This window comes from Prosopis cineraria, unplaced genomic scaffold, assembly GCF_029017545.1.
Source record: "Prosopis cineraria cultivar Desert tree isolate PC_DT_omini unplaced genomic scaffold, ASM2901754v1 PC5, whole genome shotgun sequence".
In the NCBI taxonomy this organism is placed as follows: domain Eukaryota; kingdom Viridiplantae; phylum Streptophyta; class Magnoliopsida; order Fabales; family Fabaceae; genus Prosopis; species Prosopis cineraria.
In genome coordinates this window covers 5,760,056-5,784,881 of record NW_026555336.1, presented here as the reverse complement: position 1 = coordinate 5,784,881, position 24,826 = coordinate 5,760,056, and the positions used below count along the sequence as shown (strand labels likewise).

The 24,826-nt window shown below is 31.2% G+C and overlaps 2 protein-coding genes and 1 non-coding gene across 4 annotated transcripts; 2 read left to right on the top strand and 1 right to left on the bottom strand.

Moving 5' to 3' along the window:
* The first annotated feature begins 5,840 nt into the window (after positions 1-5,840).
* Positions 5,841-8,986, top strand: LOC129311947 (casein kinase II subunit beta-1-like). 2 transcript variants are annotated; one of them, XM_054954462.1, is made up of 5 exons: positions 5,841-6,177; positions 7,004-7,222; positions 7,337-7,446; positions 7,532-7,697; positions 8,455-8,986. In XM_054954462.1, the coding sequence occupies exons 1-5, from the start codon at positions 6,018-6,020 to the stop codon at positions 8,583-8,585; spliced, it is 786 nt and encodes a 261-aa protein (XP_054810437.1). In that variant the 5' UTR covers positions 5,841-6,017; the 3' UTR covers positions 8,586-8,986. The 2 variants fall into 2 exon arrangements, with proteins under 2 accessions (XP_054810437.1, XP_054810436.1); XM_054954461.1 differs by having other exon boundaries at positions 5,841-6,246.
* Positions 8,987-10,524: 1,538 nt separating this feature from the next.
* On the bottom strand, positions 10,525-12,439 carry LOC129311438 (60S ribosomal protein L37a). The gene is made up of 5 exons (XM_054953769.1): positions 12,323-12,439; positions 11,854-11,893; positions 11,094-11,182; positions 10,859-10,941; positions 10,525-10,759 (listed from the first exon to the last, which is right to left on the bottom strand). The coding sequence occupies exons 1-5, from the start codon at positions 12,323-12,325 to the stop codon at positions 10,696-10,698; spliced, it is 279 nt and encodes a 92-aa protein (XP_054809744.1). The 5' UTR covers positions 12,326-12,439; the 3' UTR covers positions 10,525-10,695.
* Positions 12,440-12,536: 97 nt separating this feature from the next.
* TRNAE-CUC (transfer RNA glutamic acid (anticodon CUC)) lies at positions 12,537-12,609 on the top strand. Its single transcript has one exon. It is a non-coding gene; the product is annotated as a tRNA-Glu (tRNA).
* Positions 12,610-24,826: the final 12,217 nt, after the last annotated feature.

Sequence of the window (24,826 nt, the reverse complement as noted above, 5' to 3'; positions counted from 1 at the left end):
TACAAAAAATTTATTTTTTTAAAAAAGTGATAGTCATGAAATTATTTTTATTTCAAATTATGTACCTATTAAAAAATATTTAAAATGTAAAAATCAATTAAATCTAGATCGTTTAAAATCAACACAGACGTTTTAGATTGATGATCGTTACCCCGCTCATCGTAATGTGGTGCCAAAAATTACAGGCTTAATTTTTAAACTAACATTTGTTTGCAATTTAACACGCAAAAACAAAAAAATTTATCAATATGCTATATTTTCAAAATATTTTTCTAAATACTATAAATTTGAAACTTAACTTACATCAAATTGAGTTTCAAAAATTTTTAAACATAAAAAAATAGAATTTGATTTCTGTCAAGCTAAATTCAACACTTATATTTAAAAAAAAAAATTGATGTGACAAGCATGATAGGTTATGCCAATTATCTACCACTTTTCCACCCTAATCGGTGATTGCACTTCATAATTTTCAGAGATAAAAAATGAGCAACTTTGGCTAATATAGGCTCAGCCTTAAAGGGCTTAAGCCCATAAATTCAGTTATCACAAAATTAATTATTTTTTAAAATTAAACCCTTATTCAGAAAGCTCAAAACTAAGCTCATAAGCTTATTTTTATTTTTTTAATTTTTAAAAATTAAAATTTTTAATTATAATATTTTATATTTTTTAAATATACAAGTTATAATATTCCAAAATTAAAAATAAATAATATAAATCCTTATATTAAAGTATGAATATATATTCTAAAATTTAAATTTAATTTAAAAATTTTAAAATATTTTTTTGAGGTAAAAATAAAACAGCTTTAAAAGGGCCACCCAATTCTAGCCCATTTTTCAGGGCTTATAAAGCCTAGGCTTCAAAACTCAGTTTCTCCAAAAAATGCAATTTTTCAAGCTCAACCACTTATAAAAACAGATTTAAATGACAGTATCCTAAGCTCAACCTTTATTTTCAACTCTAATAGTTTTTCTCCCCTTCATTATGGGTTGCCCCTCCCCTATCCTCATAAGTGGGTGTTGGTTTTTTGTTTTGGCCAACATGTCTTTGAATGTTTTTATATAAAATAATATGATATTAATTTTATAATTATAATTAAGTTAAAATATACAAAAATCTCTTAAATTTTGAAACATGTCACAAAACTTTATTGATTACACCCCTAATTAAGAGTATTACTTTTATCTTATTTATAAGTTAAAATATACAAAACTCTCTTAAATTTACAACGTCAAGACATTAAAGAAAACAAGTGTAAGGTAATTAAAAATCAAAGAGATGTTAACTGTTTGGCCTCATCCTCCTCTAAGATTCGCAAGCTTTTTAGCCTTCAAACTCCATGAAAGACCTCTTTTTCATGCCATGGTCAAACTAAAACTCACATATCATTGGAGATGAAAACTTTGGATGGTTGAATGGATGGAAACTAATGTTGTGTATTTGTGTTTTTAGTGTAATGTAGGTGATAGACAAAATTTATGAAGTGAGATGGAAGAGAAGAGATGAAAGAATGAGAGAAATGAGTGGATGAGTGAATGGAATATGTCTTGGACGAAATTGCTCCATATGGATGATTGTATGAGTAATGAGTGATGCGTGGGTGAATTGTTTGAAATTATGTACGTGGATCAAGCCTAGAATGGATTTGGACACAAAAAGGATTAGATTTAGATTAGAAGGGAGGCATAGGAGCTGGTTTCAAGGTGATTTTGTTGACTACAAATCTAATTTTTTAAATCACAAAGTCAAAACAAGGATTAAGGAGAGGATAAAAGTTTCCTAATTAAGAGATTTGACTGATAGGCGCCACATACTTGTCATTTTGAATTTGAATTTTGCAGCTCTCTCTTCTCTTCTTACAAGGCCTTGCACGCTTAACTCAAACCCAAGAGCCTTCCTTTCTTGCCTTTAGCCCAATTAACACAAGTTCAAGTGCACTTATTCACCTAAGTCACAAAATAACATTTGATTTAATCTAATAACATATGTGTGATAAAATAAATTATATTTTTACATAAGGATTTAATTATTTAAATGGAAGAATATTTATAAATTAAATTCAAGAGCAATGCCAGGTAAGAAGCATAATGTAAACACATGTACATTAGCCCATATTATGTCAACCAAGTCAACAACCTTAAAGTATGACTTTTATGCAATATCTTCCAAACCAAAATGAATTTTTGAAAACAAATTATACCATTATGAATCTAGGCAAATATGAAATTTAATTTGAAAAAAACCCAATTTTTCAAAAAAAAGTGCAAATTTGGACCAAAATATCCCCAGTGCACAAATTCACCCCTTACACAATTTTATCACTTTTAACACAAAAAATGCACGCAGTTAGGGAATATATAATGCAAAATAGGTCCTAAATATATGGATAAAGTGTGTAAATAATGTGTCTAATCACCCCGCATGCGTATTTGTTTGTACGAGTTATAAAAAGATAAATATTGTGTCCGACTACATAGTTGTTAGTTTTGCGGTTAAGAAAAACTTTGAAAATTTGACTTGATTGCAAGATGATTGTGGTTGTCATTTGTATCAATAATTGATCGATATACAATTGTATAGACTAGATTGATCATAGTTATTGAATAGTTGTACTCACATCTCTTTATTTAATATTATAAAGGCTAGCTCATTGGACCAAGATCGGAGAAAACAACTAGAGGTATAGGATTCTCTGTCAATCCTACTAGTAGACCTAATAGTTTATTTATGTGTATTTTGATTTGTTAATTGCCAAATAGGATAACATGTGATTTATTTTGATTACTTGAACTATTATTGGAAATGATTTGAGGGTATATTTTGTATTCTAGGATGTTTGTGATGTGAGGATAAAGTGTTTATAGGGGCAAAATACTAATATATGTAGAGAGTTATGTAAATGATTGATTATGATGATTATTATGTGAACTTATGAGAATTTGACTTCCCTACATGTTTTTTTATATTCAAGGATTTGAACGTTGAAAATGTGATTTATAAGTGATTGATTTCTTATGATGTATTGCACAAGTCTGTATTAGTCCTTTGAGTGTGGTCTGAGAGTTAGTGTAAGCTCTTGGCACTTAAATTTATAATTTGGATACCCAAGTTGGGTTTATTGTGAAAAAGGCGTAAATTTTGGAATGAGTATTCAATTTTTGATTAAAAAATGATTTGATTATAATACCAGTGTCATTAGTTAGAGCTAGAAAAAAGCTCTATATAGACACATAAATCAACTTAATTAGATATTAGATAGAGAAATGAGTCACGTTGCAAGTTCGTACCATGAGCTGTGATGGAATGTGCAATGCACTGCAACTCAAGGTGCTTATACCGTAGCACATGACACGGAGGCAACAAGCCATAGCACGTATGCAATGAGCTGTAGCGCATCTCTGTTTTTGTTGCACTGTTTTCATGTTTTCAACTATTTTGCAAATGCATTAACTTGTTTTAAAATTCCATGCTTTTGTATATGTTTTTAACTCTAATTTGTGAATGATAAGAGTTTATTGGAGTGTTTTAAATTGTGAAAATTTGGGATCTTCATTGTTAAGAGTTGTACAACTTGGAAATTTTCTAATCATCCTCATGATTCTTGCACTTGGAGTCAAGAGTAAATTAGTAAAGGTAACATTAGTCTTTTACCTGGAGATTTTATAGTAGCTCTAATCCAGTTACCATATCGGGGCTTATCAGGATCAGTTTCCGACCGAGCTTGTTCAAACTCACATGCTTTGTTGTCATGGCTTAGATAGCCACAGTTGTAGCACAGCAAATGTAGCTTTTTAAACTTTATCGATGCTCGGGAATTTGGTCTATTGATTCGAGTAACCCAGAAACCATCAACCAGTGGTCTAGTTATTGGGACATCAACTTTGACGTGGAGAACTATGATTAAATCCTCGAAAACTCTTGGGTTCTTCATAAGCAAGGACTTTACCAATTCTAGAGCCCATAGTGATAATATTTCTATAAGTTATTCCTAACGTGGGTATACCATGAATTTGTATCCACAATGGCATGGAATCAAAGGAGATTTATTTTATGATCATATCAAGAAGAAGTTCACAAATACATAGGACATGGCCTTCTATGATCCATAGATGCTCTCAAATAACTTGTAAAAGCTCGTCCCTTCTTTCAAAACTTAAAATATAAATGTTATAAATACCAGCACTGTGGATAGAGAATTTACCTTTCACAGCCCATGCTCGGACAATCGATGCTTTCGTAGTGACTCTACTTTGGGGTTTAAGGGCAATGATTTTGCCCATCAAGGTCTTCACCTCTTCATCCTAGCACCATTTAAGTTGTACCTTTGTAGAGCTACAATTACCATCAGAGTTGTCTCCGTCTTCCATTCGAGTTCCTCAGGCTCCATTGGAGCAGGAAAGAGTACACTGTAATAGTATCACACTCACACACACACACTGTAAACTTTGAAGGCACAATTCATACACTTTTGGAGAAGCCCTGCCAAAAACAAGAGGAACGCACGCACAAGTGTTTACACTCGCACTTTTGTTTACTCTCCAAAACAAGGCTCATCCTTACAGAGAAGAAGAGGAGGAAAGAAGGGGTATAGAGGAGGGGAAGGAGAAAAGTGACGAGTGAGAAGGGTAGGACGTACACATGGCTACGACGCTACAAGGCTCTCATGTTTCTGTGGCTAGCTGGTGGTATTTGATTTTATTTCCACCATTATTTACAATGTCTATGCATCACTCAAGAAGAAATGCAGGGGGAAGAGAAAGGGGAATTGAGCAGGAGAATCAGGCATTGAGTACAAACAATTTTCTTAAAAAAATTGTAAGTACAGAGCTCAGTCTAATGGAGACCGAGTTCTGTACTTTTATGTCAGAAAAAATTGACAGACCAAGTTTCAATCTTACAGAATACAAGAAAATATTTTGAAAAGGGTAGTGTAATGGAAAAAAAAAAAAACTCTTTTTTGTAGCACGGTGGTTAAATTGCCAACGTTTGTTTCCATTTTACAAAAGAAACAAAAGGGTAAATGATTTAGTTCCAGGTAAAGAAGATGTTGATAAGTTAGTCCTACAATTTTTATAAATTGTAGAAAGATCCCTTGCCAATACAAAAGTCAAAGCATCATCTTTGGTTACCCCACCCCTTAAAAAAAAAAAAGCATCATCTTTGGTTATTGTGGAATTAATATGCTAACTGAGCTTCTTTCGTTAAAGATTGAGTTGCTTAGCCAAAAGAAGATCTAAAGCTTCAAAAGAATAATCAACAAGCTCAATTAAAAAAAATTCTCCACTTTCTATGCTCCACCAGATCCCCCAAACAAGGTTTTATGCTCCATTTCCAACATTCTAAAGGAAGGAACATTCTAATTAGTAAGCTACTATGCAAGTGGAACTTGAAAGTGGAATACACATGTACAAGTAATAAAAAAGTGACGCGTTGATTCTTATTTATGAAGCATCCAATGAATTATTGAAACGCATGTTTTAGTTAAAAAAAAATTAGTTTTGGTTTTAAAAAAATTAGCTAAAAAAAAATTATATCCTACCAACTCAACATTTTTCAATATGCATTATAATTACTTGATAAAATTTTAGGCCGTTGATCCTATTAACAAATTGTTAGACTGATGGTATTTTAATAGATAATGCTACGAAAAATAATCAATAACCTCAATCCAAGGTGAAAAAATTGGTCGATTAACTTCCACAAGGCTTACTGGGTTACAGGTTCTGAAAGTTTTTATAACATAGGGATCAAATAAGAAAATGTGTAAAGTATAGGGACCTGTGATTAATTGTCCCTTTGCTTTTAGCTTTTAAGTTTTAATTGCAATTTTCCAGAAGACGTATCGAGAGATGGGCTCTTCTCTTAATATCTTCCCCTGAAACTAACGAGTGCATTAAAAACCCTAGCTGCGAAGGCCAAGGCTGTAGGGTCTCTTACGTGATTCTCAGGCCCGCTATGATTGGCTGACATTTCGTTGAATCTTAGAGTGCAGGGGCGAGGAGGACGGAGGCATGTACAGAGATCGAGGAGCAGTTGGACCGAAATCGGAAGTGGGTTCCGTTGATCGGAAGCGAATCAATGACGTCCTTGACAAACAGCTTGAGCGATCGTCGCCGTCGACATCAAGGACCATCAACGGCAAGGATAGGTCGGCACAATCCATGCTGACCGGTAAGCCACACCCTGATCACAGGGACCCACGTTCTGCTCCCGTCTCCAAAAACACCAACGCTTCAGATGGTTAGGACCGAAATTACTTTCCTCTTCTGTGTATATATATAGAAGGAAACTGCGGAAAGCTCTACACTTTGTTTGCCCCCTTTTTGTCCTTTTTGGGCCTGATCTGTTTTCCATTGTAAATCGCGCTGTTTAGTAGGATGAGGCCGTGAAATGCCAGTGAAACAATGTCTGTTTTCTCACCTAATCTTGTTTAGGGGAACAATGGCTTACCTAATTTTCTTTCAATTGTCACCTTAGGTGAAGTGAAGGGGAAAGGGAAGGCTTAGCTTACTAAAATTAGAAAAGTTTCTCTTATTGGATTCATGATTGATTGTGAAAACTCACGTTAGATATAACTAAAATGCAGACATCAGAGTGGTATTGGTCAGTCAGAGAAATAACTGCTGTCATCAGTGCAACTAATTAGTTCTCGTATGAAGCAAATCATGGATAGTCAAGAGGAAAATACATCAGTTTGACACCTTCCCATTTACTTAGTTATGTACCCCTGGAAATTGTTTCGTTCTAATTACCTCTTTCCTATTATCTTCTATTTGTTGTGTCATTTTTTCCCTTTCAGCCCATTCTCTTCTCTAACAGATTCTAAGCTTTTAAAACATGATATATTCAATCGTTGGATCTGTTGCACAAAAGAGATGCTTGGCAGAATGACATAAAGATGATGGAGAAGGATATAAAAGATAGACAGGCATATTTTTTTCCTGTTGCTTAGGTTGTTGCTAATGAGCTAATCTAAATTTACATGCATTGGTTGCAGAGGAATCTGAAACAGACAGTGAAGAATCAGATGTTAGTGGTTCTGATGGAGATGACACATCTTGGATTTCATGGTTCTGCAATCTGAGAGGAAATGAATTCTTCTGTGAGGTTGATGATGATTACATCCAAGATGACTTCAACCTCTGTGGATTAAGCAGTCAAGTGCCTTACTATGATTATGCACTTGATTTAATTCTGGATGTTGAATCCTCCCACGGTAAGCTTGTTTTCATATATTCCTCATGTTGCTGTAGTGTAACTATGATGACCATTTGCTCCTTCTGTACATTGTATTCAACAATGGCTATTGTTCATTGGTTGGGATATATAGGTGACATGTTCACTGAGGAACAGAATGAATTAATTGAATCAGCAGCGGAGATGCTATATGGTCTGATTCATGCCCGATACATTTTGACAAGCAAAGGAATGGCTGCTATGGTCAGATTTTGCTTTCATTTATCCTTGTTTTCATGCATTACTATCCATAAAATTTGAACTGATAATGAAATTTGGAATTTTGCAGCTGGACAAGTACAAGAACTATGATTTCGGTAGATGCCCAAGAGTTTACTGCTCTGGACAGCCCTGCCTTCCGGTTGGTCAGTCAGACATTCCTAGGTCAAGTACTGTGAAAATATATTGCCCTCGATGTGAGGATATTTACTATCCTCGGTCTAAGTATCAAGGCAGTATCCTTATATATGTTTTTGTGTTATTTTAAGGTTCCATCTGGTGCAGCTATATATGAGCATGTCTGTCACAATTTGATTTTTCTTCCCCTTTAATGTGTCTCACTTCTTTCTTGCTTTTGATATCTGTTCCTTGGTCTGCCAATTGTGGGCGTAGTCTGTAGGGATTTGCCTATTCAGGTTCCAGGTTTTTTTGACATTTCCCATCATGCTTGCATTACATATATACCACTTCAGCATGCATACATATCAGAAACTGTTTCTTTATATGTGGTATGAGGGAGGAGTCTGCGTTTACTGATTCCTTAGATGATTTTTTTAAATGGATGCATTGTTAAAGGCACACAAGTTAAGCTAGTCATATATTAGAATATAGCTTGAGTTATATAGAGTAATGAATGGTTGAACATATTTGGATCCTGGACTTCATAATATTTCTGGGATATCAAGTAGGTTCTCTCTGAACAATCCTTTTAATTTTTAAGTTTGTGTCTCTTGTATTTGAAAATTGTTTCTCGAGTATCTGAAGACTACTAACTCTTTCTGCTGTCATGTGCCTTCATAATATTTTCTTAGAAGATTTCTTTTTATCTTGTTTGTGGTTTGTTTTTCCTCCGTCAAATAGATTTAATTGAAACTCATGTGGCTTTTGGGGATGATCGCATGTCGCCTTCTTTTCTTGTATGTAGTTGTGGGTTGAGTTTTACTGTGGATCTATGTCATGTACCTTCCCCTTTTCCTTAATCTATCCATCTAGACATTGATGGAGCTTATTTTGGGACTACGTTTCCTCATCTCTTCCTGATGACGTATGGACAACTGAAGCCACAAAAACCATCACAGGGCTATGTTCCGAGAGTCTTTGGTTTCAAAATTCATAAGCCATGAAGATTACAATTTAAAGCTGGAACGAAAGAGTTGCCCTTGTCTTGTTTAACTATCTTGTAATGTTCTTTGCAAGGTTCAGCAGATCATAAGATTTCCACATCAGTGCAATCTAGGCGAGCATATTGTAAAGAAATTTGCAGGAGTGTCGAGCAAGTGCTTTGTTTCAATTTCAGCTTGGAGTTCAGTGAACAAGTGCATAGGTTCTTTTATGCTCTTTCGATGCTCTTGTATTCTTGCGATTTGCTTCTCTTCATGCTGTTTTAAGATTGTGATTACAAATCCCCTGCTATATCTTATATTATTTTATTCCTTTTTTTCCCCTTAGCAATTTATGTAGCGATTGAATAGATGCATTGGCCTCAACGAATTCGGTTATTTTATAAATTCAGATTCTTATACTATATTGTCAAGCCTTTTCTACATGAGCAAACAATGGCGATCATGTAGAAACGGGAATACACATGCACCTCACATCGCAGACTTGATATTGTTTAATATCCCCTTCATTTATGCATTTTGTGATAGAATGACAAATTTTTAATTTGAGTTTAATAGAATTATAGCTTATGGTAAGAGTTGTCATAGTTAAATAGAACTATATCTACTATATAATAGCGTATCTTTTACATGCACTCCTTTCATGTGGGTATATTTAATGTTTCATTCTCTGATTATTTGTAAAATATAATTCATTAAAATTTGAATTTGATAATTTATTTTTAAGCAATTGAAGGTTTATTTCACCAGAAATAAAATCTTACTGTCAATTGGTAGAAACAACTAATTTTAATATTACGAAGTGTGAAATGAGTTATTATATAATATAAATAGTCTCTCAGAAATGTAATATTGGACACATATTGATGACATATTGATACATTATGAATTAACTTGTGGGAATGTAGCTGTGTATGTAGAAACATGCAATAATTTCCTTTAATACGAAGCCTCTAGATCGATGTGGAATGTTCAATTTGATTAGGACGACCTTCCAATATTGAAAATAATTATGAAGTCCAAAACTATGATTTTGAAAAAGAGCACCCTAAACACCTACAATTTTCCTAATCTTTATTTGGCATTCAAAACTCTCTCTGGAAGAAGAAATTCCCAGTTGAAAATTAATTCAAAAAGTTTTACTGTCCATTTTATTATTCAATATTTACATTATAAAAACAAAATGTCTTTTACTGTAATTTAGACATTTAAAATAGATTTTAAAAAATCATCCACACCTCTTCAATCTTATTAAAATCAATTTCAAAAATTATTGTCCAAACATTATCACATTTTGTTGATCAATTTTTCTTATAATCAATTTTCCTCAATTGAAATCCAAACCCACTCTAAAAACATTCAATTGTGATTGTGTCAGAATAATTTAGGCATCTTCATGACCTGAACGTAAAGTACGATTGACAGACAACCAGAAAAGCATTAGCAAGTAGAAATCGCAGCAGTAATTTTTTTTCCCCCTCCACACATGCATCTGATAATTGGAATCCTTCAGACCTGCATCGAGCCACCATTTCTCTAACACCGCTGTATGCTTAAAACTCGAATTCGAGACCTCAGCATAGGCAACTGCCCAAATCCTGACCAGTAATGCTACACACTCATTGGTTATCTACAAAATGTTAGCTATGCAGATCAGTTTGTGTGATGTAAACGAGATTAACCTATGCAGCTCACTCGTCCTCCACCCACTACTGCTTTTACAACAAAAAACAAGAATCAACGAGTGCCCTTAGACGAACCACACGATAATCAGAGTGAGATTTTCGGAACCTTATCACCTAAACAACCAAACAAGCCTAACCGCAAAATAGATCCTTTCCAGGGATACTACTGAGCACGCTAGATTTTTCTTAAGAAGACAATCACAAATGAATAGATGCAGGCATGCAGCTTCCCACCTGAGGGCAGGGGCCCAAAAACAAAACACTAAAATGCAGCATTGATTTTAAAATCAGTGTTCCCAACAATTAAATTAAAATGGCATTATCAGGCTAGAATCTCAGGCAAAAGTTGATAATCAAGAAACAACATAGTGCTCTGAACATGAACCACCTCTCGTCTAATTGCTCATAAACTAGCATGCACCAAGAGCTCAACTCTCAGTTTGTTCCCTCAACCTTCGAATGGTACTCCTCACAGTCACAGCACTTGCAGTACTGGAAAACAGCAAAGAAGTCAGTCAGCTGGCTGCTGAAGGTTTAAAAATAAAACAGAAAAAAATAAACGGCGGGCAGCAAAACCAAAAAAGGACTTACTTCAAAGTGTAAGCACCACCTGCCTTTACTTTACCACAATCCTTACAGCCCCATATTCCTACAGCCTTCCTCTTCACAGCATACTGCAACAAATAGGTTCACAATAAACAGTTCATCCGCTTCAATTGAATTGAAAATATCTTAGCTGCTAACAAACCCATGCCAAGGGTTGTGTTAAATTAAAAAAAAAAAAAGACCAGGTCAATCCATCATTGATATAACAGGAAAAACCTACCTTCCCACAAAATTCACAGAAATATTTACTATGTTGACTAACTTCCATCTTCTTAATCTGCTTCCGCAGACTAGCACCATACCTGGTACCTGATACAAGAAAATATACAAAACGGCTCTAGTTAAAAATCCCACGAAACTAGATATGACATGTCATTCAATAGCTTATCACATGACCAGTATATAACTCCAAATCTGTTTAGCCTAATTGCAATTGCACTAAGTAAATACAAAACAATTCATAAACAGGGCAAAAAATTCCAATTGGTCATGGACTCAGCCACTCAGGTACATTACTTCTGCTTGAAATCCTTATCTAGTTAAAATCTTGCAACCACCTGTTAAAATAGCAGTCCGAAACCTATTTTACCAGACAGCAGATATCAAATGCCTCGGATAAATGATTTTAAATAGCTGGCCACTCACCAATAATAGCTTTTCAAGAGGTTACTTGTCACATCTTTCAACGGGTAATGAAGTGATTATCCTTTTTCCTTTCTACTAATTGGAAGGGTTAGGAAGCCAAAGGCAAGGCACTTTTTTCAGGTCTGAACTTTCCATGTTCAGACCTTCCCCAGAGTCACAAAAGCAGTTTCCTTATGTTATAAAATCATTTTGGCAGAACTCTCACGCGTAACTAGCAGTTTAATCGAGTCATTTTAGACACAAAAAGACCAATCTATAAGTAGGAACAATGGGCAAAATATAAAATTACTCCTAGCAAATCAGACCTCGCTAACATCATTGCTATTAACACTTACCATACTTTCCAACAATGCCTGCCTTCTTCGTTCTCTTAGTCTACAACAAAGGGAAAATACGAAGTTAAACCTTGATGCACACAGAGACGCATAGACAAGCAAAATGTTTCTTGTAAAGTCAGAAAACGGTGAATAACTTAATTAGCTTCACAAGGCTATAAGCTTTCGGAGCGATACAAGTAAATCACAGATTTTACACGATATATTCCGCATATTAATCCATAAACTACTTATTGTACCAGAATCACGCCCAGCTCAATTAGCTTCTTGGGAGTGGCTTACTCGTATAATTACATCTGATATACGTACAAATGACATCTAATGATGTTTCTCGCGGAGTCGAACGGGTAAAACCGTAAAGTAAAACAAGAACTTCATAAATAGTCACAACAAAAACTCTTACACTCCAGAATCACAGGAAATAAAAGAAAATACCGTATGGCATGCAAATCAATGGAAGAGAAAGTACCATGTTTGGTTGCTCGGAGGCACTCTAGCACACAGGCAAGGGAGCTGCAACGAGGGGAGTACAAGGAGAAACCCTAGAAACCACTTTTTAGGGCGATGCGTCCGGGTCGGGCGGATTGTTCTTAGGGCGTTGAAGATCCGACTTGTTTGATCCTTAATAATCTGTTTATAATCTGTTTTATAATTAATTAAAATCATCTACAGAGTTCAACAACTCCGTTGTAGTCTAGATGGTTAGGATACTCGGCTCTCACCCGAGAGACCCGGGTTCGAGTCCCGGCAACGGAATTTTTATTTTTCCTTTTTTACTCGCCAGAAAGTTAGATTAATAGTTTCGCACTGTGATCTTTCCAAAAGACGATCATTATAGTTTTCGGGAAAACCACACATTAGCTAATGTAAAAATTATGCAGAATATATTTCCGTTGACAACTAAAGAAAATTTTGTGCAGTTGCGTTTCTTTTTTCATACACGAGAGTTGGATTTAAGGAACAAAATGATTACATAAATAATTACAAATTATTCATCAATAAAATTTTTACGCTGACAATGAAATTTAAATTCACAATCTTGCAAGCCATTGAATTAAATCCTTATCAATTTGATTAATTTTTATTTATGTGCTCATGTTTCTAGTGTTTATGTGAAAAATTATAGAAATAATATAAATTAACACGAAACCCATTCAACTAAAATCTATTATTATAAATGTGAATCTGGCCAATGCCTATAGTGTCATCTTGCAAGAGATTTCTCAAATCTTGTGGCAAAGGCTTTTAATGTAACGGAAAATAAATAAGCCACTAACAAGGTAATAAAATTATATTTCCTCCATCTTAAATTATAAGATACTTTTAGTAAAGATTTGGTATCTCAATATATAAGATATTTTAAAACTATTTAGTTTCATTAAATAAATTTATTTTAATATTGCCATTTCTTTCTATTTAATTTTTATCTCTCTTTCTTTTCAATATATTAAATGAAAGGTATTATTCGTCACAAGTTAATCATTGCATTTAAACAACAAAAGTACCAAACGAGCTAGGGATGTGACATCTCAAAGATAGATAAAAGGTAGTTGAACTCCTTTTCCTCAATTTATTTGAATATAAAGATACAAAGATAATGATATTGTGGTGTTTTGATTACTAAAAATAGAGTACAAAGTTGTGGTGATTACAAATGTGAAACTTAAAAAAAAAAATCTAAACCTAATTGCTGAAGTCAAAGTAAATTAAAATAACAAGTAAGCTATAAGTCTCTTCTTATGTAGATTATATCCTTCGGTTGCTCAGTCGAGCCCTTTTTAAAATCACATGCCTAAGACAGTTGTGCCTAAAGAATCAAGAATCATAACATAAAATGTATGTGATCACTAGGCATCGCCCTATGAGATTTGTGGCACATTAGATAACAATCTCATGTCCACTTAATAGTCTTCCATGTTCAGTTGCTCTGAGTCTTAAAGGGCTATGCCTCTTAGTACATGCTTGGCAAGAAACCTTATTTCAAAATAGACCAAGCCTTGAATTTATTTGAGTATTGGACCCGTCGTTTCATTTTTCTTTATCTTTGTTATTTGGGACTCGACGCTTCATTTAAGGTCCAAATAAGTGTTTTTATAAGTTTATATTTTTATTTTAAAAATAATAAAGTTATTAAATGTATTTAATAAAATTTAGTAATATGTGAAATTTGATTTAAAAGTATCTTATAATTTTAAATAGAAGGATTATCTATTTCCATTTAGATAAGATAAAAATCGTCATCATCATTATATATTAAATCCTTACTGTCCTCCTCCTCATAAATGGGCTCCATGATGCTTTTTACTCTAACTATTTTTATGCATTTTTATTACTCACACTGACATGAGCCACATAAGTCTCCTTTGAAGATGTGTCCAAATTAATTTTTTTTAGTTAAGTTATATTTGAACAGATTAAATAAAATGTGTGTTTATCTTCTTCTTTTTTGGGACAAAAAATGTGCTGTTATATTATGAATATTGATTGGCGTGTTTTTTTCCTTATTAGAGAAAGCAATGGAGGCAAGTGTAAGGCAAACAACTAACTGGTTTATACAAAAATTAGGAAGTTTCACCAACGAGAATTAAGTATAGTAAAAGGAGCTACTTTGTCATAATATGATCAACTAAAATTTAAATTTTTACTAAAAAAGATATATTTAAGAGTAGACCCACCTGCATATTGAGGCGGCTATTACCGTTTCATGTATGTGTTGAGATTGTGGGGTACTGGGGTTAGTGTTTCTGCAATTGAATGGGCCCAAAAAACAAAAAAATACTCCCTCTCATTCTCACAATTGCATTTGCAAGCAAAGTTGCAAACGGACTCAGCCATTTCCATACATGTATAATTCTAATTTCTTATTTAGTTATCAAATAAATAGATATAAAATGTATGTTATATTGATTTATAAAAATATTTTCATTATCTATGCAAGATTAATATTATTTTTTATTAAAAAAATAATAATAAGATCTCTCCAAATTATATAAATGACAATCCAGTTCCTTAAAATATCATAATTTCATTGAAATTTTTAGGGATCTTTTTATCAATAAATTTTAAATTAAAAAAATAATTTACCTTTATTGATAAGTTATAATTTTTTATTTAATTTTTGTAATTTTTGAATAAAATTGTAATTCCTTAAACAAAAGTTATGAATGGAATTTGGTATTTTCAAAATTTTTTTTCAATAATAAAAATTATACCTGACAAATTATGATTTTTTATTTAATTTTTACAATTACATGAACAAAAATTGTTATTCTTTAAGCAAAAATAGTGATTGAGACTTGTTTCTCAATAATAAAAATTATACTTGATAAATTATAATTTCTTATTCAACTCTTGAAATTTATAAAATAAAAGTTGTGATTCCTTGAACAAAAGTTGTGATTGAGACTTATTATTTTTAGTAAGAAAAAATAGTTTTTTGCTTTAAAATTTATTAACACAAAAGTCCCTAAGGACTTTATTAGAATTATGACATTTCAAGGAGTATTTTTATAATTTGGAGGGATTTTATTGTTATCTTTCCTAATTAAAAAGAGCGAAATTTATTTTTTTTGGTAAAGGAGTGAAATTTAATATTGATAAGGTGTATGTTAGTTTTTTACTAGATTTTTCAAAAAAAAAATTCTTGAATAAATTATTATTATAAAAATTAAGTAATTACTTGTATGAATTCATTTTATTATTTAATGTGCATATATTATTGATTAGTATTGGTTTCAATATATCAAGCATGTAATCTTTTTATTGTTTGTATTACATGCATAAATTAAATACTTCCTCCAGGCTCCAGCCCTATTTATAAAATACCTTTTAAACATAATTTTTAGTCTAAAATATAGGATACTTTGCAATAATTAAATTACTTTTTTTAATTTTATCCTTTCTTAATTAGCATAAAGGTGTTTAATATAGTTGTGTTATTATTTAAAGTCAAGGGTAAAAATAAAAGTGCATCTCACTTTTTATGATATTAAAAAAAAATAACTTTTCTTAATATGCATAAAACAGTTAAAAATATCATATAACAAAGATCGGAGGGAATGTATGACTTAATTTTAATTATTTTTAATTTTTTAAAAATATGATATAATTTTAAATGATTCTTATCTTATATTTTTTAATTTTGTAAAAAAATTAATTATTTTTTATTCTAAAAATTAAGAAATTTAAAGAATAAATTACCAATACATAAAAATAATTTTTATTTAAATTTGGCCCACTATCACCCTACCTATCGTGCTTTCGCCCTTGAAAGTGCTCGATTGTACCTTCAATAAAAGGATAGGTAAGCCACAAAGTCATATGGGCTAAGTGACCGAAAAGTCAAACCTAATTAACAATTTGAATAAAGAAATCAATCTCAAGCTCAATGGAAAGCCACGATAGGCTTAGCATATTGAAATCTCGCCAGTTGCAACCTCTGGATCGTTGGTATATAAAGACATTCCAAATCTTATGAGAATAGCATTATCATGTCCAAATATCGTAATGAGATGAGCTAGTTATCAAAAGGAAGACAGTGGGTAAAAACCATGCCGTGAGTTCTGCGAGATCCCTGATTCTTTGGAAGAACATTCTAAGCTTTAAGGAAAAGGCTGCTATCACTCTATCATTATAAATAGAGTAACAAAGCTCAAAAGAAAATAATAGTCAACACTCAAAAAACTTGTATTTTGCACCCATAATTTTAAGTTTATCAATTAATTTTATTTTCAGCTTAAACTGATAATTGACTTACTTTTTAATAATAATCAAATACTTATTCTATTAAGATTTGTGCATATTTTATATTTAAATAAACTGTAATATAAGAGTTTGAAAATTTTTATTATTATTAATTGAAACTCAATGTTTTTAGTTTTTAATATGCTTAGTAAGTTGTTTGCTGACAAATACATGTAAAATTGATTTTAATTTGGTGTCTCGAATCTTCTTGATTAACATGTTTGAATAGGGAAATGAGTTGACGTATCAACTGCGGAATATAATGTTGGCCCAGAACACGAACAGAGAAAAATATAAATGGAGAAGACGAAGACAATAATGATGGTCATGACACGTGCCAAAAATGAGAATTTAGGAGCACACAATTTATGAATTAATGGCGATCAGACTTTGTCTAGTTTTGAATAGTGACACATTTCAATTTTCATAGCCCCTCTCCTTCCCAAAAAAAAAAAAAAAAAAGGACTCTTCGACTATTCCAGCGTGACCCTTGACTTCATTCATGAGGCGGTTGTATCCTGTGCTTATCAGCCCAGGGCAATCCTGACCTTTCATATCAGTTTAAATTGATCTTTATTAGTTATTTAAATTAACTTTTAAATATTTTTATTATTATATTTACTAATATAAAAATGTAATAAATTTTAAAATTTTAATAAATTTGGCTTGATGAGCATGGAATGCGATGCTATTCATGAGACTAGACTTTTCTTTTGAAGAGGCATAAATAAATAATACTCCTTCCGTTAAAATATTTTTTAAGAAATTAAATATTTAAAAATATAAGATATTTTTAATCTTTTACGGTGTAATTATTGCCTTTTTTTAAAAGTATTTCTTTTGATAATGACTTTATATTTATTGTAAGGTGTTTAATAGGAATAAATATGAAAAGATAGGATTAGTTTAAAAATAGGTAATTACTTTATTGGAAGATAAGATTTGATTAAAAATATTTTATATTTTTAACTGAAGAGAGTAGTAAGTTAGTGACTCACATATGTTGTTAAACAAGATTAAATTGGAAAATATCCTTCTTCTTGGGACAAAATCAATAATTTAATTGCTCCTCGATTTATTTTTAAGGCTGACAGAAAAAAATAATTTTGATTATATTTATATGGCACTTCATCATTTTTTATATTCATTTTTACCTTTTTGTCTTTATTAAATGTTAAAAAAATTATTAAAAATAATTTTGTTTGTCCTAATTGGAGGTAGAGATGGAAACTCAATAAATTTTAAGATAGAGTTAATAGAGTTTAATTTTTTTAGTTCTAATTAAATATGTTGAAAGGAACTTATAAATAAGACTGTAGGTAATACGCCTTATTGATTTGAGTGAAATGGTTAGTAATGACTTGTATAAGTTTAGAATTTTATATTAATAATAATTATTCCCTCTAATCTTATTTATAAGTTACTTATATTATATTTCATTGAAATTAAGAAAAATCATAAATTTCATTAACTCTATTTTAAAATTAATAAAGTTTCAATTTTGCCTCTATTAAATATAAATACTCCTTCTATTCAAAATTATAAAGTACTTGTAGAAGAAATTCAGCATCCCAAGATATAAAACACATCGAAGATATTAAGGCTTTATTAAATATAGGCTTGTTCCAATGTCACCCTTTATCTCTATTTAATTTTTTTCTCTCTCTTTTTAATATATTAAAAAATGGTGTTTTTGGAAGTTTATATTTTTATTTTAAAAAATAAAATTGTTAAGTATATTTAATAAATTTTTTTGATATATGATATTTTATGTAAAACTATTTTATAATTTGAGATGAAAAAATACTTTAAAAAAAAAAGTAGAGATAATTTCAATACAGGACTATAGATGTGACATAATCACAAAGAATGTCCTATGAAATCCGAACTCTTATTTGAGTCCACAAGGATTGAAATGATATTAATTTTGATGATTAAATGACCTAAATACCTTTAGTTTAAATATTAAGAAAATAGCGATTGATTGCGTGTTATGGTGGAGAGGAGCCATTTCTTAAGATTTCCCACGACCTGCTCAAAGTCTATCTTTGTCAATTTCACCATCCACGACCTGTACGAAGGTGAAAGAAAAGACCATCTCCAGACTCAAGCATTAAGTGGTCTCTCCCCTAATCGTCGAGTTGTCGGCATCTCGCTTCCTTCTCTTGAATCTCCGGCGAGGCCCTCTTGATTCTCTGTCTTTGTTACGCTACTCGTGCCTCCTTGACCCTCATGATAATCACTTGAACGACAGCGTTGCGCCTTTGCAAAAGCTCCACGAGACCTCCGTGATAACATGATATTTGCTTACCCTTTCATATGAGACATGAATTCGAAGGCCTACCCACTCCCCTCCACATCGTCAACCATCAGAGAGAAACACCTCCTCCAGCCTCCACCATCGAAGACTCTTTCATTTTGAGTTGGAACGTAACATGTGATCAGAGATGAATGTAAATTTCAGAAGGGATTTATTACAGGTTAATGTTGAACAAGTAACTATCTTTTCCCTTTATCATATAAAGCAACGATTTTAACAAGTAATTATATTACATTAACAAGTACAACAATTGAGTTAACAAGTTACTCGTCACATGGGTATGTTTACAAGTTATCATCATAGTCGTAGGCTAGGGAATTTACATGCAAAGTAACATTTTAATTTAACAAGAAATTTTTGGCAACTAACAAGTAACATTGTGCCTCATCAAGTGGGGTCGAGGTCAAGGAATTTACATGCAAAGTAACAATTTTAATAATTGTAAGCAACTAACAAGAAACATTAGCCTCATCAACTGAGGTCAGGAAATTTATATGCAAAGTAATGATTTTAACATGTAATTATAGGCAACTAACAAGTCACATTACGCCTCCTCAACTGGGGTCAAAGAATTTACATACAAAGTAACGATTTTAACAAGTAATTACAGGCAATTAATAATTAATGAGGTGTAATGTTACTTTTAAGTTGCATATAATTACTTTTTTAATAGGATATATTACCTGTTAAAATCATTACTTTGCATGTATATTTCTTAACCCTAGTTTATAACTTGTAAACATACCCATGTGATGAGTAACTGACATGCTAAATTCATATCATTACTCGTTAAATTCATGTTTAAAATTTAGGAATTTAATAAGTAATGTTTTGAATTTCATATACTAGTTCAAGATATGTTTCATATGGCATTCAACCTTGCATGTAAGATTCATGACATTATTTGTTATATCCCTAATGGGTCTTGTTGCATCTTAACATGACATGTTAAATACATATAATTACTTGTTAAATTCATAATAAGACTTATTAATTATTTAAACTCAAGTTAGTAAGTAATTACATATAAGTGTATACTAGTATAGTATAGTGATTAGTTGTCCGAACTGATCATTCTAAATGTAGATTTCGGACAACTAATCACTATACTATACTAGTATACGCTTATAATAAGTACTAGAAAAAGTGAGAAGGTAACTTTGAAAAACTTATTTTAGAAAACTTGTGGCTGGTTAAATTTTTAACTGTAATTAATTGTTGAATTTTCAACACATTTTTTATATATTTTTTGGATGATCCGCCAAAAATGGAGAGGCGCCTTCGATTGACCACATAGAGGAGTGGGGGAGGGTTCGTTTGATAAGACAAGGGAAACTGACTTCGATTGATGACGGAGATGACCTGCGAAGTTCATCGACATGGCGTGAAGTTGGGTTTGGTCGAGTATGGGATGACAAAGTGACTTGGAAAGTTCATCGGCAATGCGTGAAGTCGGGTTTGGTCGAGTAAGGGATGATTTTTTTCCAGAAGCTATTTTTGTTTTGAAATCAAGAATAATTAAATCATTTCCCTTCCAAAAGTATTTCAGTTTAATTTAGAAATCCTGCAAATAAATTTTAAATTCTTAAATTCATAATGTATTGGTCTTTTTATGAAATTAAATTCCATCTATGATCTTCTATTGAGATTCTTTTAATAAAATACTTTAACATTTAATAATTTTTTGATATCTAATAAAGATAAAAAAGTAACAATATAAACATAAAAATAATAGAGATACTTTTTTAAAAAATTAAAATAAATATTATCTTTATACTATTTAATTCATTGTTAATTAATTTATATTTTTAAAAAAATTAATTTAAATTTTAATTTTTTAAAAAAGTTTGTATCTTTACATTTTAGCTCTCTCTTTTTTTTGCTTAAATATTTGAGCCTTTGAATATAATAAGATAAAAATATTAGTCAAAAAATATATAACACAAGCAAATTTTATAGAAAATATAACAATTTATTTTGTGATGGGGAGGGAGTGAACGATACAGGAAAGTAAAAAGCATGCAGGTCTTTAAAAGCTAAAAACCCGTCCGTACTAATAATTTGACTTGCCATTTGCTAATGATTCTACACGTACGATGAACGGATGAATGATGACGTGGCGGTAACACCTTGGTGAAGCATCATTCGACAGCTGGCCGCCACCAAAACCATTGAGGGATGACCCGATCCTATGTTAACTTTTTTAAACCACAAAAACTGCGTTGACTTGTACAAGTCTCCCTGTCTCATTAACAACTCCTTTGACCTTTCTTACTTCTTTATTTTACAGTGAGAAATGAGTAACTTTTCTACAAAAAAAAAAATTATAATGTTTTTGGATAATCAGATTATTGTGTTCTTGTCTTGAAAAAAATAGTAATTATGTATTCTATCCATCATCATCATAATATTAATTAATATTATTAAGTATAAAATTAAGAAATTAATATGATTTTAATTAAATAACAAACTTTTATTGGTATAGAATTCAATTAAAAACATCTTATACTCCCTCCGTTCAGAAATGTAAGGCATCTTTAACTAAATTTTACCTCTAATAAAGTAATTACCTACTTTTAAATTAATTTTATCTTTTTATATTTACTCCTATAAAACACTCTATAACAAATATAAAGCCATTCATCAATACGGATACTTTTGAAAAAAAGCACTGATTACACCTCCAAAAACTAAAAATATCTTACATTTTTTGACATCCAACTCTTTAAAAAATACTTTATATTTTTAAACAGAGAGAGTATATAAGAACGGAGGGAGTATTTTGTTTATAACTCTTGAATACACAAACACACCACATTGTTAACAGTTTCATACATTACTCCCTCTAGTCTTATGACACTTTCTAGAAAAGATTAATTGTCCTTAATATAAAACACTTGATAAGATATTTATTACCTCACCTGTTAAAAAAATACAACATTTTTTATATTTTATTGTATAATTCATGTGCTTTTTTAAAATAAAAATAAGGTTAAAGTGTGTTTTTACTCCTATACTTTCTTTCGAGGAGCATTGGACACCATATGATAATAAGTGAAGTATTTTTTCATACATTATTTTTCAGAGAAGCAAAAATTCTTTTACACTAGTGATCCATTAACAGAGAAGAATCGTGATATTTTGTGAGATCTCATTATTATTTTCATATTTTAGGGGTTAAAATTGTATTTTTCCCATATGTTTTCCTTCAAAAATTGTTGATCATTCTGTACTAATAAGTGAAATATTTTTTTTTGTCTAAATCATTTTTTAGATGATAATGGAGGAAAATTTTTACTCATATAAAAAATTATTTTTAAAAAAATGCCACATTTATTGGATTAGGGCACCCACACTCTGATGGAAAATACAAGGGTCAAATATAATTTAATCCAATAAAAATATTATAATATAACAAAAATAAGAGGGAGCATGTGTTTGGACTTGATTTTGTTGATATTATTGCTACTTTCAATTAGAGAACGATTGATCTCACAGCTGCCACGCACATGCCCCTCTTTTTCTACCCGAAGCTTCAAGAAAAACTAATATTCTCTTCGTTTAAAAATGTAAGATATTTTTAATTAAATTTCAACCTTAATAAAATAGTTACATACATTTTAATTAATTTTATCTTTTTATATTTATCCCTATTAAATACTCTACAATAAATATAAAGTCATCATCAATAGGGACACTTTTAGAAAAAGGTAATAATTGCACCTCAAAAAATTAAAAATACCTTACAATTTTTAACATCTAACTCCTCAAAAAATATTATATATTTTTTAACTGAGGGAGTAAAATTTTTGAAACTTTAAGTTTTGACTCAATTATTATTAATTTTTATCAATATAGTTATAGTTTTTCAGGTTTTTTTAAGCTAACACATTAGTCATCTAGATTTTGAAATATAAATCAGCCCTCAAATTAAACTAATATATAAATTATGTTGATTATTTAACATGTATAAATAATTAAATTAAAACAAGTAATTAACTTTAATTTGACAAGTTACAAGACTTGGCCATCGTATGTACTTATCTCTATGGCCTAGTTAATTAATTTGTGAGTGTTAAGACAATTTGTTAAGTTGTTTATTTATCATTTCCGATTCTAGTTATAAGGTAAAGTTAGTCACTCCATGGTTCTTAAACAATGGTAGTTAACATTATCTTTAGACTTGTGAAAAAAATATTTGACTTTCTAATTTTTCCATTCACCAAAATTAATGAATGCAATAAAATGTATATAGGAATTACAACTTAGTGCAATTAGTAAAGAATATTAATATTGAGAAAAAAAATTAATTACCACATTTCTACCCTATATTTAAGACCAAATATAATTTTAAAACTTTGTCCCACATGATGAGGATGGGAGGGAGCATAGTGTAAAAGGCATGTCACTTTCCCTAAAAATAACTCTCTTTTAATGATAGTATTTAGTGTGTGAGACAAAAGGAGAGTGAGAAAAATTGTGTAGTTAAAGAGGATACTTGATCATAATTTTAAAAACTAAAGTTTAAATTTTTATTAAAAGGCGCTCATATTTAGTGGGAGACTGTAACTCAAACAAGATTGCTATCACAGGAAAACATCTATGAGAAAGAGAGAGAGAGAATAATTTCACCCAAAAAAACATCAAATGAGGGAGATATTACAAATATTGGAGTCCTATATTTAGAGCAGAACAAATATTTCAACTAACTAGATCTTATAATTAGGACCCGAGCGAGAAGTTTGCATGCTCCATATATTTTTTTTATTTATAAATAACAGATAATGGAGCTTGAAAATTAGATATAATTGTTATTTTAATATATACACACACAATTTGATCTCACACTGACATTATAGGAAACTTTTTGAGTTGGCAAAAAAAAAAAGAAATTGGAATCCTTTGGATATTTTTTGACGAACGTTGGTGTTGGCGGTACCGCAATAAATGTGAACGATTAATTATGAATTGCTTGAGTTGTGTTCAAAAGAACACTATCCTTAAGAATTATTCTGACATATTGAGACGATGGACTGGCAATTTTTTAGAATTAAACAAATACTTCTTGCGAAGCAAGAAAACAGAATAGTAGAAACTAAAACACAGTCAGACAAACAACACAGAGAGGCAGGAGAAAATTGCTCCGAAAACTCAAGAGATTAGTGACTTGCTCTGTTTGTACTTATGGCTATATATAGCCCGAAGATGGAGACATGAACGTTAGCTCATAATCACTGGATTAAAGCTTTGGTTGTACTCTCATAAATCAGGTTTAAACACCAGTTTGGGGGGTTATGCAGATGTAAATCACAATTAAGCCTTTATCTGAAAATGTTGGGGAGACAAATACGTTTAAAAAATTAATCTGGTTAATGGCAAAAAAAGGTTCATGGTTTGAATTTAAACTCCAGACAACCAAAACTTGAGATTTTTCAGTAAGCAAAAATAATTAATTATTCATTTATTTTGTAAAAATAATTCTATAAAAAGAATCTATTGCCTCTTAAACTTATGCGCAGGGGGTGAATTGGCTGATTTCAACTATGATTATCTTGAGTTGACCTGTCTCATGTGCTCGAGCCCATTTTTTTTCAAACTCATTTTACTAGCCCACTTCATTCCTTAATATTTATACACTATGAGAGTTCTTTATTTAATCAATATGAGGCTTTGATACATACACACTTTTAACACACGCACAACTGTTGGTCCCCGGAATCCAGAGGATGCATTAACTGGCAGGGCATAGCGACGAACTTAATAATTTCTGATTACTATTTTATTATTATTTTTTTAATTTCGAACCAGTATGGACAGAGATTGAGAGATATGGGCAGACCCACGTTGAGAGGGGATCCTACTCTCCTCATAGAAATATAAGTGTCTGGTTTTGGTTACATCCTCACCCAC